Source organism: Ptychodera flava, chromosome 10, assembly GCF_041260155.1.
Source record: "Ptychodera flava strain L36383 chromosome 10, AS_Pfla_20210202, whole genome shotgun sequence".
Taxonomy (NCBI): Eukaryota; Metazoa; Hemichordata; class Enteropneusta; family Ptychoderidae; genus Ptychodera; species Ptychodera flava.
In genome coordinates, this window is record NC_091937.1 from 24,972,045 (window position 1) to 24,992,895 (window position 20,851).

At 38.5% G+C, this 20,851-nt stretch overlaps 2 protein-coding genes across 3 annotated transcripts; one reads left to right on the forward strand and one right to left on the reverse strand.

The window, feature by feature from the left end:
• Positions 1-380: 380 nt before the first annotated feature.
• On the forward strand, positions 381-13,177 carry LOC139142314 (pre-mRNA-splicing factor syf2-like). Of its 2 annotated transcripts, none has more exons than XM_070712221.1 (8): positions 381-456; positions 4,229-4,342; positions 7,355-7,480; positions 8,307-8,424; positions 8,895-8,985; positions 10,433-10,531; positions 11,568-11,774; positions 11,952-13,177. In XM_070712221.1, exons 1-7 carry the CDS (start codon positions 448-450, stop codon positions 11,731-11,733), a joined length of 723 nt encoding a protein of 240 aa, XP_070568322.1. In that variant the 5' UTR covers positions 381-447; the 3' UTR covers positions 11,734-11,774; positions 11,952-13,177. The 2 variants fall into 2 exon arrangements, with proteins under 2 accessions (XP_070568322.1, XP_070568321.1); XM_070712220.1 differs by lacking the exon at positions 381-456 and adding an exon at positions 1,375-1,532.
• A 1,522-nt stretch (positions 13,178-14,699) lies between these two features.
• Positions 14,700-20,596, reverse strand: LOC139142315 (interferon-induced protein with tetratricopeptide repeats 3-like). Its single transcript, XM_070712222.1, has 4 exons — positions 20,471-20,596; positions 20,220-20,341; positions 17,184-19,191; positions 14,700-16,132 (listed from the first exon to the last, which is right to left on the reverse strand). Exons 1-3 carry the CDS (start codon positions 20,574-20,576, stop codon positions 17,977-17,979), a joined length of 1,443 nt encoding a protein of 480 aa, XP_070568323.1. The 5' UTR covers positions 20,577-20,596; the 3' UTR covers positions 14,700-16,132; positions 17,184-17,976.
• Between the last annotated feature and the right edge of the window lie 255 nt (positions 20,597-20,851).

Here is a 20,851-nt window from a genome sequence, read left to right on the forward strand (position 1 = left end):
TCAACTTCTAGCATACCTTTGTAGCTAATTTAGCTAAGCAATATGTTCAAGATGTCTTTCCAGCTGAATAATAAAACCCTTCGAATTGCAATGGAAATCCAAAATTGCCAAAAAGCATGCAGCTAATTCAAACTTTCTTACGCACAGTAGCTCTTCCTACTAAAACTTTTTTCTAAATATGCCCTAGAGTAGTTGTATTATTACGCTGCAAACACTCTGAAAGGCTGTCGCAGTGAACCACTTGAAAGGTGCTTAATCTTGAGGATTTACCAGTACATGTATACTCCAATCGTTTTCTGCCTCAGTCTGTCAACGATCGACTGATGTAGTCACTACCAAACCTCGGGATGATCTGGCCTGCATGAGTGTCTGGCTGGCCTGACCTACTGGTTGACCTTTTTGACCTTGTAAATAGCGCCCTCTCCGCAATGCTTTCCCAAAACAAAAATGGCGTCGGTAAGTGCACTTCCGTATTTCGTTTACGTGACGTACAGAATGTATATATATATATCAAAGTTGTCAGCACATATGCTGTTCTCCTTTTTAATCGGATCGATTTCTTGCTAGAGAAATGTATGGATCACACTCTCTTCAGATAGCAGTGCCTTTTGATTTCATAATATACCCGTTTCCTTTCCCCGAAAACAAGTACCTAGTCTGACGCGTTTCTCAATACATTGTCCGGATGCTGCATGCTGCAGTTTCCGTAACCCAGAATTTGAAGACGAGTTCTACTATGATTATTGCAGCTACGTACAACTTTCCCGGATGATTTTTGGTATAAAGTAACGGCAACTTTCACCGATAATTTTGGTATAGAGTAAAGGTGGCCGGTCCACTGCCAAAAATCGCCGGTGAATTTGTGCCCTGTTGGCTACGCAACAAACAGCTGCAAGTAGCTGTAGCTCTTCGGTGAGGCGGTCGGTGAGTTTTGGTTTTTGCGACCTCGCTCACCAGTAGAGCTACAATGCCGATGGCCTTGTAGCGTTCCAAATAAGCGTGTCGCACATGGTACGGTATTTTGGTGTGAAATCCTACATATTTACTGCATTTGGTCGTAGTGATTTGCCACTACTGAAGACTAAACACTACACTGCTGTAGTAACCTTGTCGTTTATGGGGTTCGGAATTTGTTCAAATACGTCCGTTTTCCAAAAACATTGAGCGTGGGGCATCTGGTTTCCGGCACACAGTCCATGTAGCCGACAATGAGATGCAAATGATATGTGGTATTATGGTCTCCTCGACTAACTTCAGCTGGTTGCTCACTTTCTACTATTTTTATAGTATTTTATACAAAGGCACAGACTTATTCTACCTTCAACTTAAAACTGATAGTGAATTTGTAGCTCACTCTTTACTGTTTTTCATAGTTTTTGGTAGCCGATAACAGACACTTCGTGTTCGTGCCGGCTACATGGATACTCTGCTGTGTTTCCGGGAGCCTTAAGTTGGTAATGGTGACTCCCAGGAATGTTTTTCGGAACGCGATCTACGGGATTAAAAAAATTCCAAACCCCATAAATGACAAGGTTAGTGTAGTATAGTGTTTAGTCTCCACTAGTGATAAATCAGTATGACCAAATAAACTAAATATTTAGGATTCTACACCAAAATGCCGCACCAGATGTGACACGCTTATTTGGAACGCTACGGGGCCATCGGCATTGTAGCTCTAATGGTGAGGGAGGTCGCAAGAACCAAAACTCACCGACTGCCTCAACGTAGAGCTAAAATGTTGCAGCTACAAACTACATAGTTGCTGCAGTTCCGTACCCCACAACTTTCGGACTAAAACTTTCCCATTCACCACCACGCTAAATCATCACCGAAAGTTGTTGGCTAGGGAAGTGCAGCACTAAGCTGGTAGGCAGCACTCAGTTACCTCCAACCAAGGAGGTAGGGGGATCCCTTGCCTCCACGCTCACACTCGGTATGCAAACGTGAATAATAAACAACGGCATTTTCGTAAGCAAAGTGTTGTTTCACCCGAGTTTGGCATGGACCCACAAAGGAAACTGTAAATGTCAATATGTCCATATCCCCTATGCCGAAGCAACAAAAGCATACACCTATTGTGTGGCCAGGCAACTAGTTTATCTGTATACATTTGTCTTTTGCTTACCAAAGCAACACCATCTACAGAGAGACGTTTTTGATTGACATAATATTAACCACAAGTTACTATATAGTCTTTGAAATGCCAGTACATTGTATTTTAATCCTTGGTAATGCATTGGGTCTAGTATTGTGTATTTGTTCATGGCATCTGCCAGTTGAAAATTATTAATTATTTAAAATCTAAGTTGCATGTTCACAGCCAATATTGAAAATCTGTTCTGTTGTCACGCTTCAGCAATTTTTATACACCAAGTTGCAATTTATTTCAAACCATCTTATGAAAAAAATGAAAAAAGAATGCAATTATTGAGGGTATGACAACTTAGGTGTGCAGTAATATGTACTGTACCAGTGGAGCATGGGATTACTAGTATCACCATGAATAGAGTTAATAAATGAAAGTAGACAAGCATAGGATGGCTTTCCAACTAGTTTAAGCTTGGTTGTTGATGCGATATTGTAGCAGCCAACTTCCCTCCCTGTAAATCCATAGCACACAACTTTCTGTCATGATCTTGAGTGATACCCACCGTTCCCAACCACACAAAATCATCAGGGAAAGTTGTGCACTGAGAAACTGCAGCAAATTTCCCAGACTTACTTTGATTTTGTGTGACTTGAAATTGCTGAAAGTTTTGTATCAGGGACAGCTGGGTAGATACTTGCAGTATCCATGAAAACACACTTCACAGCAGGGCTCAGATATTTTGTTTGTAATTGTTTTATGGTACTCTTTGAATGCTTGACTCTTTGTTTGCTTGACTTGATACATTCATTCTGAGATTTGAGTGTGTACCATCATAGACCCCAGAAAAAGTACAATTGATATATTACAATGTGTGTACGGTCTGCTGAGAAGAAGTTTCTTTATTGCTGCCTGCCAGTGTCAAGAAGCTGGAAATCCCTGATAATTGCTGCAATTGCAAGTAAACTCTTAGCAATTTCTTGAGACATTCCCAGCCACCTCAATGTCAAGCTGCAATAATTCTGTCGTAAGCAAGAAACAAGGACTGCAATGTGGTTACAGCACTGAGTAGGCGAAAAGTACTTGACACTTCCATGATTAACCATTTGAGAGCTGTGATTTTTCCCACCAAAATTACAATGCAACATGTTATCAAATTTTTTTGAGCTTTTCTGTAATTTTGGACCAAAGGGACATCACATTTCAATGGTGACAGTCTTTGATCAAAAATTTGGGAACAATCTGAAAAAAATTGACTAGAGTATATTTTAAAGGCGACAAATACTTGACTTTAGCACTCAAAGGGTTAACTTAGTATGATGATGGATGACGTGTAAAGGGTACATGTAGGTACATCTGATGGACATTGCTGGCTTTAAAACTGAGTGGCATACATGTAGGTGGTGTGCATACAGTCCTGTTGTGATTAAGTGACTCTGGAGAATTTGTATACTTAAGCAAGAAAGCACCCCCAGTCATGGTATACCACAGGATTTTGAGCAGTTCATGGCATATAGGCATGAGTGATATTAAGTGCATATATGAAGTGGGCTGGTCAAAGTTGAATGGTATACCATCGCTCGGTGTGCGTTATTGCTATTATATCATAACAGTATATCGAAATTCTGGGATGAAACATCAAAAAACGATTTTTACCCATACCAAATTTCGTGTGTGTGCCAACCATGGTATACTGCAAATATACCACAGTTCTTTTCACGTCTCAACCAATCAGATCGCCGCATTTGTACCATCAATATACTTGTATGATATAAATACTGGTAACACAGCAGGTCATTAGCCAAGTTATTACCGCAGCATCTCAAATGAAAAATGTAATCATGACATGATGCCAGACACTGTATACCACCTGTTCTGACACATTTACAACCAATCACATTAAATTCTCTGATCAATATCCTGCAGAACACAATGCACCATGTGACACTATGGCACCTATGACATTGTATGGTCTAACGCCAACTTCCTTTTTTTATCCCTTCACATATCAGTACTATGAGTAAGATTCTAAACTAATTTCGAGTTATAGTTCTTCACGTAACAAATGCTGATAAATATCAAAAAATGAGAAAATACTATTTATATTCCTGCTTCATTCTTGTGTTGTATTTACATCAACAGACATCATCTAGTTTTCCATCGACATCAGACGGTGCGTCAGGCAGCGGAGAAAAGACTGCCGCTCAGAAGAAAGCTGAGAGACTGAAAAAGCTGAGAGAACTGCATCTTCGTAGAGTGAGTAAATAAATGAACCAAGTCTAGCATTATTGGTAGTACTATAAATCACACGGATAATGCAATACACCTACAAGAGTGATTTAAAATCATGTGATGACCTTTGACCCTTATCTCTGACCTAAAGCAACCATCAGAGGACAGGGTTGTGCAAAGGGTTTGGTGCAAAAAGAGGCAAAGTAACAACCTGTCTGTGATATTTCTATTGCTTAGCTGAATTTGAGTGTCATGAAATGGCATTTTCAATTTTTTTATGAATCCATATGACGGCAATAACCATTGCAATATTGGTGTGAAAGATTATATTTAAGTCACCTCAGTCCCTTTTTATGTTTCACCAGGAATTATAATAGGAATATTTCAGGTTATAGTATACAAAATTTTATGCATCTTGTCACTTTAAAACTGCAGTGATGGGTCTATATTTTTCATTGTAATCATTTATAAACAAACAAACAAGTAAATAAAGAAATACATCAGTGGTGCAATTATTGTAGAAATACTTCATGATGTATATTGTAGAAATACTTCATTACATCATGTTATGGGATACCAAATTTTATGCATCTTGTGAAAGTATGCAATGAAGGGTCTATCCTGAATATAAATAAATAAATAAATAAAAGAATAAATAAATAAGTAGATAAATATATCGGCAGTGTAGGGGCTGTTCACAAATGGCGATTTTCATATCCAAGTCTATGTTTTTCACTACACCTCTTACCATCAAAGTTTTCATAAAACTTGGTTGATACAACCAGAAATTGTACAATAAAAACACTAAACCAGTTGTGTCCAGAGTGCAAGATGAAGATCCGACACCCTGTTGTTAAAGCGCAGTGGTCGTCGCACTGCGCATGCTCCTGAGGGGGTCCCCCCTTGTTGACAACATATCCGAGAATGCTGCATGAGGTTACGGGTTGATTATTATGTTTGTGATATTGCCGCTGATATGGCGGCTTATTTGTCACAAGCATACCAACTTACCAAATCTAACACGCAATAAAAGGTCAATTAATCTAAGTTAAATATCTGCTGAATATTGAACAGTAATTACACGCTGGATTGAGATCACATTTGATCATGATTTTCTTGAATCAGTTGAATGGGGCTCGCTCGAGCCATGGAGCTAAACACTTACCAGTACGCGTGTATATGCCAACAGACTATCAATGATCGGGCTCTGGTCTACGACATCGCTAGCAAGGACGAGAACTTTCATTTCAAGAGGCCCAACAGGAGTACAATTGACAAAAACGCAAGCTACAGAAATCTACAGCTCGCAGAGCGATGCCCGCTGCAGCAAGAAACATCTGTTCCGTGGTCTGTATGAACATTGGTGTCAAGAGAACCGGGTATATGGCGCGCTACACTCATTTGTGGAGAATCCAACTCCATAAAAGTTTACCCCCTTGAGAGGGGGGGGGGGGGGCAAACGAGAATTCTGAGTACAGGTATCAAGTCAAGCAAAGGACCTTTCACAGGTCTTCTTGTTATGTGGGGATTATCTCATTTGAAAGAGGATTCAGACCTAACCGGAAATCAGGAGGTACAACAACGAAGTTTGCGTAGCACCAGTAGGCCTAGCCTACACTAGCTAGCCGTTGGATGACTGCCATCGACCGTGCATAGGATCTCTCGATACGTCCCTATGTGTAGCCGTGCAATTTTCCTGCCAAATGCCGCGAAAACCCGCTCGTTTTGTATATCGTGTCCTGTCATTTGACTATTTCTTGCCATGTATTACTAGAAGAAGTAAGAAATGGTGATCAACAGTGGGTCGTGGGCCAAGTCATCGCGGGGCCGGTACGTTGTGCAGCTGGTTGTGGGACTGGATTCTCTCATATATCCATGTACGTCAACGCGGTGACCTTCTCCCTTATCGAAGCAACAGCATCGCCCGTGTCCTGCTCTGGCTTTCCGATCATGGTCTTGAGTGTAATGTTTGTGTTAGGCATTGTGCTTGGTGCTGGTCTACATATCATTTTAGTGATGTATTTTTACTGTACTGTACATAGCATTATGTACAACCAGGGTGACGGCGCGCGATCAAACCCATTTGTTCACTTTGACTGCGTGCAGTAAACTCAGCAACATATTGTGCAGAGTGTCTCAATGTTCGTAGCCTTACATGAGTTGATAGATAGAAATACACCACTGAAGTTCGTTTCCGATCTTAATATTTTACTATTGCATGATGTTGAGTCTTACAAAGGCCTTAACAAAGTGGGGGACTGCTCCCATCTCACTCCGATTGAAGTTGAGAAGACTTATGTTTACATACATTTATGTTTATCAACAAAAAAATCGCGCACACGCAGCGTGACGACCACTGCGCTTTAAGATTGAAAAATATGTCTGAAAAGGAAAATTTTATTTGAGTGAAAGATATCTGTACAAAACATGGGTCAGTGCACTAATCTATACTGTCATTACCAATACCATTGAGATTGGCATTATATCCCCATATAATCCTCAATTGTTCAAACAATATTAATATATTATAGTCCAAACAAGGGACTACAGTATGTGCTAAAGGGCTGGTGACTATTTCCCCACATCATGAGAGCAACAGTCTCCTCTGTTGAGGATACATAGTCCCTTCTTTGTTCAACAATATTCTTATTTCATGCTTCTCTTGCATTGTAACTCCAAATGTTTGGCTTTGTTTGCAAGTGACAATCATATAGGCTTTTATTTCTATCAATTTATATGAGATAAAAGTCTGGTAAAAATAGAATGATCTTCATCATCAAAGAGCAGGGCATTGATATATTCCAATTACTGTTATGCAATCTATCTGTTTTTGTGCTCAATTTTCTGTATAAAACATGTAATTTGATCATTTTTAAAGCCAGAAGTTGAAAATCGTTCTGGACCACTTTCTGTCAAATGACTACTACGTGGCCCACTCCATTACCAACAGGTTACCATTGAATCCTATGGGCTGTGCAACATTTGATATATGAGGCAAGAGGCACATAATAATATACAGCTTATTTTTATGACCAGAATGAAGCCCGGAAAATGAATCACGCAGAAGTAGTGGAAGAAGACAAAAGAAACAAACTTCCGTCAAATTTTGAAGCCAAGAGGAAACGGGCTGAATGGGAACTGGAAGAACAGAAGAAGAGAGCGGTAAGATAAATAAGTTATTATTTGGACAAGACAAAATCTGGTTTTTCTCAGTGAATTGATGAGTAAAAGTATAAAGATTACTAAAGGCTGGAAGCTAATTAGAGGAAGTACATTGAAAGAGACAGTCTTCATTAATTAATCGAAATGAAGGGCTGAATTGAAAATTGACACAGAATTTTTCCAGCCTTTATGTATTTAGAAACTTTACAAATTTTATTCAGTTTGTTCCTCAAACATTGATATTGTCTGTGGCCATAAAATGTTGTCACATTTTCTTAAATTGTTATACAGCCAAAAAAAGAAAAGTTTTGTTTCTCCCCTTTGTGCATGTCAATTTTGGCTAGTCACATCAGCCTGTCTTTCATGTTTGCTTGAAAAAGTAAAGGAGAATGCCGGAGTGCTACACATGGCAGTAAAACACAAAAAAACATCTAGGATCTCATGTATGCGCTATACACTTCTGAAGAGTGATCTCAGATTTCCAATTCCTGTATGTCACCATTATTGCTGCATTTTTCGCATGTCTACTGCTCGTATTCTCCATGTCATTAGTGGGATCTTGTCAGCTCAAAATGAACTCACAAATAAAAGTTACTGCATCATTTTTGTAAGAGAAATAAAGGCAGAAACAAGCCTAGAATTTTGGACAATTTTGTCATGCAGCAGTTCAGTCAAGTTTCAGCGAGTGGCTAAGACTAGCTTACCATATTCCTATTACTGTCAGCTTAAAATCACTGAACTATAAATTGAAGAAAATGTAAAAGTTCTCATTTCAACACACTCTCTCTCTCTCTCTCTCTCTCTCTCTCTCTCTCCCCACCCACAGGAAGCAGAGGCAAGAGGTGAGGATTATGACAGAATAAAACTCCTGGAAGTTTCTGCTGACGATGCTGAGAAATGGGAAAAGAAGAAGAAAAAGAAAAACCCAGACCAGGGTTTTGCAGGTTAGAATTATTGTCACAGGTTTTCAATTGGGATTATATTATTGTGTTTGCCAGGTATTTACCCATAGTTATAGCACTGAAACAGTGGATTTGAGTAAATGTATTGGTGTATGATATTGATGGCACATTGAAAAATGAATCCATTAAGAATAAATTCATGGTATATTTGGTACACAAGGCCCTTTTAACAAAATATTCAGAGGAACCTGACATAGTGAATTTTGAATGTTTGTTTCAAACTTTTACAGTAAAAATAGGGACAATTTTGCCCAATTCGTCGATGAAAAATCCATCATTTGATGCCATGCATGAAAGAAGTACAATGGATGAGTATAAATCTATAGATGTTGAAAATTTGCAAAAGATGATATTCCAAGGCAATGTCTCTACAAAACCTCACTCTTCTAGAATGCACTAGAATTTTTGACAGCATTTCTGTGTTTCCTGTTGTACATACATGTTTATACCAGATTACGAACAAGCCACGTTCAGACAGTACCAAAGGCTGACAAAACAGATGAAACCTGACATGGAAAAGTACGAAGAAACAAAAGAAAAAGTGTAAGTAATTCAAGAGTTAATGAAAAAATGTGAAATATTGGACAACCGGGAAACTTTGAATGATATATGTAAATTGTTCACCTTTCTTCTTCAGCTTCAAGTCATGTATACAGAAATTCATGGTTAGAAAGATCCACGTTACATTAAACAACAAACCACATTGAACAATGAAACAGAACTTTTTGTTTCTCTATGCCAAATAAAGGGAATCTAATATATCCCATTTAACACAAGTTAGAGAAGCACATTGTACTGCTATATAATTCAGTAGATTTTCCATTGGATATGAACCCACAACGTACGGCACCCAGTCACCTAGCGAAGTCATCACAGTCAAACCTCTTGGCTAAATCCCCACCCTTAATAAAGCATAGTTCAATAACCGAGCAAAGGTGTTACAATTATCCTGAGTGCAACCCCTCCACAGGCTTTAGAGTTTATAGCACCTGCACACACATACTGTACTTACTATCACACATCGCACACAAACTTTATCAGAGCAATGACTACACCGCTTTACAGGGTGAAAGACAGCCATGGGGACAATTCTGTTCACCAGCAAAGCTATCAACCTAGGGTAGAAAATTCAGTAAATTTTCAGTCGGATTCGAACTCACAACGTATGACACCCAGTCACCTAGCGAAGACTTCACAACTTGGCTATCACAACACAGAGCACACTCACCAATTCATTGTTTGGGTAGGCAGTCTGTCTAGCTAGCGTTATAAAACCATGTTATTCATATCAATACAACATGGTTGAGCATTATGCTCAAGTGTTCAGGCTTTATTTACCCATTCTGTGACATGAAGTGAAATGTATGGTGTAATATTCATTTCGGAGTAAAGAATGTTTTGCTATACAATGAAGGCCAATAAAACAGAGTTTGTGCAATCAACTTGCCAGATTTCTTGCGTGCCTGATTTTAATTTTTCCCATGAGTTGTCCAGTGTAATCAATTGATGAGAGGTTGACTGCGATCTGTCTTTTTGTGATACAACAGTTTACATATATCAGTTACCAGTAGGTTGTACACACACTGTGCTGGTTTTAGATAGTGAAGTTTCTTCTTTGTGTGAAATGTACAGTTAGTTTTTATCTATTACACACCAGAAAAGAGCAAAAATTGCCAACTTATCAATTTCTAAGATTTGAGTGCGATGGTAATGTGAAGTCGATGTGCAACCCTAAAATCAAACGGTAGGCCTAATATAATCCTCTCACAAACCTAGACATTTGACACCCCCGTAATTTTGATTCTCTGTTCCTGTTCGTGCAAACTTTAATGTCAATGAGAATATGCACAGCTCCTTGGGATAGATGCCTACAGTGTCAAACTCACTCATGTTTACTGTGGGTGAAAGAGGAAGACCAAAACCCCAACCCCATCACGCCCCACCCCTGATAGAAATTATTACATTGTTGTTGTGTTTGTTTACCATACAGAGGAGAAGATCTCTATCCAACCGTAGACTCCTTGCCACAACATGAATATAAGGACACAGAAGCAGGAATTGACAGAATGGTAGAAGATCTAGAAAAACAGTGAGTTCAAATTTACCACATTTACTGATCTTGTCAGTGTTTTACCTGAAGACATTTGCAGAAAAGACTAGACTGTTTGGTTTCCGTTGCATCCGTGACATGTTCCTTTGATAGCACAGCCTTCACTCATGATAGGGGTGGAAACAAAGCCGGCAAATTGGACGAAATGAGCACTTAAAAAGAGCCAATCAGAAAATTTGAAAAAGAATTTTGAAAAAAACAAGGGTGAACAGTCCAAAATTTCACTACGTGTTAGGCTGGGTCAGTGAGCCTAGCTTGCTAGAAAGACTGTTGAGGGCGCATCACCATACAGTTACAGATAGAGCTGCATAACAAATAAGGGACTGTGACTTCTGAGAGAGTCTAGGCACGTATGTAAATGTATTGGTGGCTCAGTTTGGCAAAAACATGTGCAGTTAGGTAAATAAACACTTGATAAATAAATGATAGAGTAAATGTGCAGTTTGCATACCAAATTCAGACTAACAGATAACAAACTTAAGAGATGACCTTTAACCTATAACAGCATGGTTCATATTTATCTGAACAATATGACATGTGTCTTAGATTGTGCCATGAGGATTATATGTTGGTTCCTGCCAAAAAAGATCTTTTTAAAGGCCAGGGATTTGATCCTTGGGATCAAATCTGTTCTAGTCAGTAAGAGGATTATGGAGGTGTCTTAGCCTTATGTTTTCTATTGAAATTGTAGTCTATTAAGTAGATTTCCTGGCCAGACAATCGGACACAGGCCTTTAATAAGAATTACCTGCTACTGTAACAAACAGCAACCTTGTTGCACAGGTGAGCAAGGTTATCTTAGAGACTTGTGCACTGATATTCAATGAGTTAATGATTGATTTTCTTTGATGTGAAAATTTGTCAGAAAATAGCAACTTTGCCTTCATAGAGAGAGAAAAGATTTTGTTGACTGATAACAACTTTTAGCCATGAAAGGAATCTTGTAAAGCTGTTGAGAATACTTTTCAAACACAAATACAGGATATTTTTGAATGTTTCGATTTTCTCACTGCAGGATGGCAAAACGTGCCAAGTACAGCAGAAGACGAGCACACAATGATGAGGAAGACATTGACTACATCAATGAGAGAAACATGAACTTCAACAAGAAATTAGAAAGATTTTATGGCAAATACACTGCTGAGATAAAACAGAACCTCGAGAGAGGTACTGCAGTGTAGCATATGGCAGTAAAATATTTCAGGGGCTTTTTTATCCTAATGTGCAGCGCTTAATAAGATCTGACCCAATTGGGTAGCTGAATCTGACCAATATAATGAAAACAATACAAATAGACTCCCTAAGTGGCTGTGAATAGTGAAAATGGACCAATCAGAGAAAGAGCTTATTCAAGCTGCACATCGGCAGTAAAATATTTCAGGGGCTTTTTTATCCAAAGGGGAGTAGTACGCATTAACACATCATTGAGCTGTCAACAGATTGGGAGATTTTAGTTGAAAAGTAAATGTTCTTCTGATTAAGAGAGGCAGCAGGTTTAAATTGTGATGTATTTTCATTATATTAGGAGCAATAACTCCTTACCGGTCTGGCACATTCATATTACATTGGCTCATCATGAATTCTCAGTATTTGTACCAAGTCAGCTTTCACAGGATTCTGTTCTTCATTGAAGTGATATTTTTGCAAACATCCTTTATGATTAACTGTTGGCAATCTAGAATAGGATGACTAAAACTTTTGGAAAAAGCAGCCAATTGAAATACTTACTAGTGTACATCTATATCACCGTTGAAGGAGTGCATACCAGTTTAAGTACCATAAGTTTTGTGTATTTGGACTATATTTAAGAAGCTTGCAAAAAACGAAAGGTAGTTTAAATTTGATGACCGTGGGTTGTACTAAATTGATCAGGAGACAACTTATAATATACAGTATCATGTATTCTATGGTATTAAATATATCTCAATGTTTAGTGGTGTGTATTGGCTTGCGTAGCCTAGGCCCTATTTCTTGGCTTTGGCCTCCGTGCCTCTGGCCATACTCCGTCTAGCCTTTTAAGCACGATTATTTTATTTGGATGTCTCTCATTAATATTCATCATGTCAAATTACGGCACACGTTCTCTGGCGACACTGTAGCTCTGCCCAAAGTCGTAGGCCAATCATGAGAGGATCATGTTGAGTGATTGACTTTGGAAGGGACGTCAGTGACATCACGGTCTCTGTTGGCGACCGTTCACATTTAAATGAGCAGTTTTTACAACTGTAGCTTGATCACTGCTCACGAGGCTAGACAGAATGTGGTTGGAGGCACGGAGGCCAAAGCAAGTACTGCAAGGCATCATTGAATGTTCTTGTCATATGCCATTGACTTTTGGCAGTGTCATAAGTAATGGAGTTCCTATAGAGAAATGATGCCCTGTGAGTCAACGTGTTTTAGATACAGTAGCATGTGCCTCATATTTAGACTCTCAAATTTTCCCTAAAGCTCCAGAAGCTGGAACTTCTTCATGCATTTTACATTATTTTCTTGTGTTTGTAAAATACAGTAGTTTGTACTAGACCCGAAATCATACCTTGTATTTAACTTCTCAATACAGACCACAGGGGCTTTTGAATGGGCAATAAAAATATAGGAAAGAATAAAGTATACTGCTATTAAACCCAGTTTTGTATTCAAGCCTTTTTAGCTCACATTTGCTTATACCAATGTGAGTTTATCGTATAAGCTGAAGTCGATGGCGTCTGTATGTATGTATGTAAGTAGGTACGTACCGGTAGGTACAGTATGTCCGTCAACATCAAAAACACGCAAACCGCTGCACATTTCAGTTTTGTATTTGGTGTGTGGATGCATCCTGGGCTATAGATGGGATTTTGTTCAAATGAAGTCTGCATTGCCAAAATTATGCAAATGAGCTTACAAAATTTGAAAATGATCAAGAATTAATATCTCAAGAACTGCTGTTTTGATTGATTTGAAAATTTGTGTGCAAGTACCTTACACGTCGCAGTTGATCCACTTGCACATATCCTAAATGCCTAGTTACATACGGCATACCAGCCCTCGCATGCTGGGGCCCTTCTGCCGTCCAACCTCGGTCTGCAAAATTAGTATCAGGGCCGTAAAGATTATTATTCAGAAAAATTTTAAAACGCTCCTTTTTTAGTGTTTTCAATAAAAAATACCAATGCCATGAGAAACACAGGAGGAAAATAAACCAGAAAACACACACTAATTTATAAAAAAATTGGAGTGGGTGAGACAGTTGCAAATACAGTTACGACTATATCAATGACGTAGAGCAATCAGACACTTCAGCTTGACACATCAATTTAGTCTATTTTTTGTCTGTACGAGTTTACCTCCTTTACAGTCTGGAGCAACGTGATGACTTTTGGAAAAAGAGAGGATAACGTCATTATTAACTTGTCATTTTCATATTAAGCACTGGTGTTGCTGTACATCTATGATATTTATTTACCAGACTTCACAGGGGTATTCTATCCTTTCACGTGTCAGCTTTAGCAAACGTATCCCTTTGTAGTGTTTTTACAAACCTAGATGATGGACAAAAACCCTCCCTTTCCTTGTCCTTGGGTGCAAGCAAGGGTATAATTTCAGTGAGAGTGGCACCACCGGGCCGTGAAGGGATCGAAGGGGAGAACCATCTGATTTGGTTTTGTGTGCGTGTGTGTGTGTGTGTGAGGGGGGGGGGGGCTGGAGGTAAAGGGTATGACAGTTTTAATTGTTTTTATATTGTCTGCCATATAAACATATGTATACATATGCAAATGGGAGGTATTCTTGTAGGGTGGAAAAATGGCCTTCTCTGTGTGTGTGTGTGTGTGTATGTATGTATGTATGTATGTATGTTGTCCATCCGTCCGTCCGTTAGGATAAAAAACAGGAAAACCACAACACCCACTATCTTCATATTTGGTACTGAGGGACATTCCTTGTTGGAGATGAGAATTTGTTCAAATCAAGATGTTTTTTTTGAAATATGCAAATGAGGTTTTTTACACATGTGGAAACAATGCAAATTATTTTTTTTTGTGATTACCAGTGTTTTAATATGCGTTTCCTTACTTAACTACATGTCACTGGTTAAGAACTGCACATCTAAAAACAGAGCACAGGACCAAGGACAGAGATTTTGTTTTTATTGTATTTTTATTTCTTTCCTATATAATACATTGTTTTTAAAAGTATATATCCTGAAAGTATGGCATTTGTTTTGTTTGTTGTTACTTTATTTTCGTTCTCAGTAGAGACTTGTTTATTTATTTCATAAATATTTACTAAATGATACTATGTCCTGTTTAAAGATAGTGTAATGAATCCCGTACCTATATTTAAAATTTTCACTACACTCAGCAAGTCAATTGAAAACATCTCGATTAAAGATTTGATCATGACATTGTTCATGCATCATAAACTATGAAATAAGCTTGCCAGGACGTAGGATACAGCCTTTTGTGTAACGAGTTTTCTGCTAACTTTTGTTGCGTGTTTATATGACGAATACTGGCAAAAGACATTGAACTTCCTCACGTATTTTGAAAATATTAGCGGCGCACCTATACGGAGTGAGAGAGTCAGATTTCCCTAATTTTGTGACAATTTTTTCTTTTGAGTGCTATAATCATTTTGTTTCTCAAGACATTATTGGATCATTTTTTTCCGTCTTCTTCACCTGCCAACAAATTTCTTTCTCTCCAAATCCTCCGGCACCTGTCAAGCCAATGCGTGCTCTGAAAGCGCACCTTATAGGACCACAAACAATAATCACTGTGGCTTGTACACATATTTCGAACCTTTTATGAAGGAAAGAGGACGACGAGGTAACATAAATGGCGACAGACGTTGTCACAAACATAACAATATACGTTACGCACAGGATCAGTGATGATACTGATGCATGGGACCGTTTATATACACATAATTCTTTCTGGTGGTTTTAATTTGCAAATGTCTGATGAAGTTACAAATTGTGTGTGCACCCTCCCAAAGAATGTGCAGACATTTCATGTACTAATATGACACTTATTCTTCAGTTATGTCATAGACCCTCGAGAAAAACGAGGGTCTATGGTTATGTATACAGTTTTAAGCGTGTGAAGCTCAGTCGGGAGTCTAAACCCGTTCATATGATAGGGCCATAGGTGCTAGTGGTTCACTACACGACGGCCACTGTGTGGCATGTTTTAGGAAAGTAAGCGGCCATGGTGTAACGAACCACAAGTGCGTGTGGATAGAGCCACAGGTGCTCGCAGCATTGCTTGGAGAGTCGACCAAAGCCCGAAGAATCAGAGGTTTAGGCCAAAGGTCGGACCTTCATCGTAGTTTTACGAATTTATATTATGTATTTCGATAAACAAAAGGACCAAAGGCCCATTTACAGTCACCGTAAAATTAAACTACACAAAAACCTTAAACCAATTAAAGTACAATGAACAAAGTAAGGACCAAATAAGCAACGGAATTCACAGAAAAGGATAAGATAAAACGATACAAATATGTTAAAAGCGGGGATTTTAGTCTAGTCTACGAAAGGTACAGGACAAATCAATGATGGGGTCTGCTTTGCAGACGTCATTAAAATTACTTGTACACCTTAAAATAAGAGGCACTCCCACTTGGTAACATTTTTAAATACATTTTTTTAATGCCAACGGTCGATATTTGACGTGGCGACTGCGCGCGGATCGCGAGATATCGATAAAAACATGTCTTCAAAAAAGTAAAATTTTGAATTCCGGTGGCCCACCTAAATTCAGCTTCCGAACATCGAACGTTCGGCACTGGGGCCATTGTCAACTAAGCTATGGAGTACGAATCTACGCTGACGCTTCTGTACGCCACAGTACCACTTGTGTCAGTGATCGGTCATGCCCCGTGGGGGAAAGCTGAGTCTTACTGACTTGGCGAAAAAACGAAAAACAATTTTTGCTGATTCCACCAGAATTCGCATAGGTGACTAGCACAGTTGATACACAGCGGCCGCCGCGTGGTATGCATATACGCATACCACGCGCGGGGCGAACCACACGTACTGTGTGGCAGACGACAAAATGTAGTCATCGGAGGAGGCTAATATTTAACACCTAAAAACTGATGTTTATGTGGTGTTGGTTAAAATATGATACAACTGATTTAGAATAACGAAAACGACAAAAAACTAAGGAGAATTTGAAAAAAAACGTACCTGAGGTAAAGGCATAATGCTGTATATAAAGTCTTTGCAGTGGGAAGTAAATTCATTGCGTCGTTCGAACTTATTGTAGACTCCCTAGAAGATCGTCAATCAGCACAACAACAAACCTTCGGCTGACTCGCAGCGTGTTTGCAAGGTTATATCTGATTGGTCGATTGTCACTATTCACAGCAACTTAGGGAGTTTATTTTTATTGTTTAATTATATTGGTAAGATTCAGCCAACCAATAGGATAACAGCTTCGAAATCGCTGCAAGTCGCCCCCAAACCTTCCGGGATTTCGGGTCAAATCAGAAATCAGAAACGATCGTAAAACTTCGGGATGTGAAAAATACGCTCGGGAAATGACATGTTTTATTGATATCTCGCGATCCGCGTGCAGTCGCCACGTCAAACATCGACCGTTGGCATTAAAAAATGTGTTTTAAAAATGTTACAAAGTGGGAGTGCCTCTTTAAAATAAGAGTAATCTCTCAAGTTAATTCCACTGCTATTGGCTCGAAAGAAGCTTGATGTCGTAGCTGTCTGCCAGGTACATTAAAGTAAAACTCGGAAGGACGGACAGTAGTGCTGACCGTTTACAATTTATGAAGAAAACAAACATCCAAAACTTTGCGTATCTGGACAAATAAGAGACGGAAGTTGAAATATATCAATCAAATGATAATGATCCGAACTCCTATAAAATTGTTCATTATTTTTAAAACATTAAACCTTCACAAATTTCTGCTGCACCCGTACAATTTTATCTTTATTTATATTCTACCAAGGAGACTAGATAGCACTACAAAAGTCTAGATGGCTTCTAACATGTTTAATATGGAGAGTCTTCATAGTTGAAATCTTATATGAAAGTTAATAAATGAAGCTTTCTGAATCATAACATTTTAAAGCCCTTCGTATAGTGTTATTAATTTGAGAATTACATGTAAAACTATTGTTAGAAGTGAGTGAGATATCAAGACCACTGTTACGCTATTTATTCCCTTTAATATAGCAGTCATAGTGAATAAAATTCATTTTGCTAGTAAAAGCAATAACACTGCAATTCTGTACTCATACCATTTGCAACAAAAAATACTACGCTAAAGAAAACAAGAACATAATAGTCAACTTTTGTCATAAAACTGTGTGAAGGCACAACCACTTTTTAATGATAATGCCATCGTTCTAACCTTTCAATAAACCTATATTGGTGCAAATTCGATATGATCTCTCACTGGTGACTCTGCAGAATCATGGTCTATTCAACTGACTTTTCCAGAGTTAAATGAGAGATTACTTGTGCCGCCCTCTTAGCACACCAATACTGAGTACCCTGGTCAATAGCTAACTGGTAGTATTTCAAAGCGTCACTGTGTTCTTCCAGGTGTTGCTCACAAAATTCTCCAAATTCAAAATAAACAACGGATTTCCAATAAGGGTCACGATTTGTATTTATGGCGAGAAGATAAAGACGATGAGCCTCGACCATGTTTCCCATCAATTTGCATACCTTCGCCTTATTAATTATTGCCTCTGGTAAATGACCATCTGCAACTTTAATTGCCTTGTCATGATATCGAATTGCCATTTTCAAATGGTTTGAGTTTTGCTCCTGATCATGCGCAGATTCAAAAAGGTATATCTCTTTGTACGTGTATGCAAGTTGACGAAGCAAATATGTGTTGTTTGGCCACGCTTCAAGAGCTTGTTCTAATACTTTAATTGACAGTTTAAAATTCTTTAGTGTCGCATAAACGATAGCTGCAAAGTAAGCAACGGTTGGCATGGTGTGATTCGATTGGAGTGCATCAATGATTAACGAATCTGCATTTTCATACTGCTGCCTAACACAGAACAAGCTACCAAGCATTGCCTTGGCAAAACTATGATTGCTGTTATTCTCAAGGACATGCTTGTATAGAATTTCTTCTTCGTGTAACACAGAAAATGCATCAGTATCGAAGGGTTCCCGATAGTGACGGTCCCTCTGAAAGCACAAAACGAATGCTGACCAAAATAACCAATCAGTATGGCATGGAAATACCAACAAAGCTCTATTAAAGCAAGCAATGCTGATATCACATGTCTTCTTAAGAAAATATGCAAAACAGATTCCCTTGTGGCCATACATGAACGCTTTTTGACTCTCGCTGATTCTATTATCGAATTTCTGTTTTATCTTTTGTAATGTCTTGTCTACCATGTCCAGTCTGCCTGATATGAAATACACCCAAGCAATGTTACCGAGAAGTATGAGCGTGTCCCCCTGTGGTCCGTCGTTGTCACCGCAACTGTCAGTATCCAACTGATTGTCAGAGAGGGCTTGGTCAAACCATGATAAAGCTGTAGAGGGCTCTCTGTCTTCCATACGTCTGCGTTGAGTCACATAAAGGTAGCCAAGCATAGTTTTATGCGGTACCAGAGTCATCTCTGTATTTGATACAAGATTCTCCTGTGCGCATTGAACCAAGGTCTATAAAAAATTAAACGTCAACTCAAACATTAATGGACTCTTTGTGCGATAACAATAAGTCAACAATGGGTGATAGATACAATGTTCTTCAGCTATGCTTACTGGAAGCAGGAGAAACTTTAAGGTTGAACCATAGTGTATATATGCAGCTACATGTAGACCGTATCATGTACTGACCCAGTGACAAGGATACACCTTTTGATACAGGTATTTACTAGTATCAGACTATTTTATGTGATAAAGCCAGAGGTCGCTTGTTAGGTTAGTTATGATGTTCTGTTCATTTCATATTGTAGAAATTAGCCCACTTTGCCGGCCACACCATTAGGGATTTCCAGAGTGCACTTGAATTTGAAACAATTTTACTATTGACTTCTAGATAGTCAAAGCTGACAACCGACATAAAAAAACTTGACCATAAGAATGCTTTGCAAACAGTTCACATTATTCACACTAAGTGTAAATCTGTACCATTTTTTCTGAAAGATCAGAAAATGGTACCAGATTAAGCACATACATGTACTCAGAAAGTACAGGGAGACATACATCAAACTGTGATATACTGAAAATTTATACATGATGTGCAGTGAATGAGAGCCTATCTGTAAAGGTAATTCGTGGCAGCTTCCAGTCACTGATAATTGTTGCATTATCAAGTAAACTTTCAGCAATTGCAAGAAAATTTTAAAGATAATATCTGTGTAAACAGCAAATTGCAATAATTCATGTGGTAGCAATAGAGAAGTAAATAGAACATTTTATGTGTCTTAGGTGTAGTACACATTAAGAGCACAAAACAACGGCTAACAGTTTAGCATATAATCGCAAAAGAGGGCATTGTAAATGTTGATGTTCAAGATTAATATAAAGGGCACTCTAGTGCAATCTACTTCAATAGTAAGAAATTCAGTTTCTAGTCAATGCAGTGTCCACTGTCATTCGTTACAGTATGTATGTATGTATGTATGTATGTATGTATGTTGTATGTATGTATGTATGTATGTATGTATGTATGTATGTATGTTTACCTGAACATCTTCGTCACATGACTCTTCCAAGTCCCAATTAAAATAGCAGGGTAATGTTTTCAGGATTGTTTCATATGGAGTAGCGCTGACATTTCCCCCAAGTTCATGTTGGAATGAGAAATCTGGTGACAAAGAAGCATATAACCGAGAATTTATCCTCACCTCTTGTGATGGAAAACTGCAGCTTGAACGGAATAAAGTAAGCACTGGCACTTAGACATGTTTCCCTCGTTCAAAACACTGATGCTTACCTTCAATTAGAGGATCTTGGTGAATACTATTGCTCCCTTTCGTCTGGCTGATATTTCTATCCATTTCAATCATCTGCCCGAGAGAAATCTTTTCCTTCGTGGCCATGTTAATGCGATGTCTTCTCATTCGAAATGCTTACAAATACAATACCAGTAAATGATGTATTTTTATTACGAAAAGCATTTCAATGTTATATGTCAGTGAAAGTGATTGGATATCCAAGAAACATCGTACAAATCTACAGCTTACCCTGTTAGCCTTCTAAGTTGAGTGTATTATGTTGGTCGATGAAATCTATCTTGTTTGCAACTATTATGCACGTTACAGGCGGCGAGACCCGCTAATGACACACATTGCATCCCTCGTAAGTTCGATTAGAC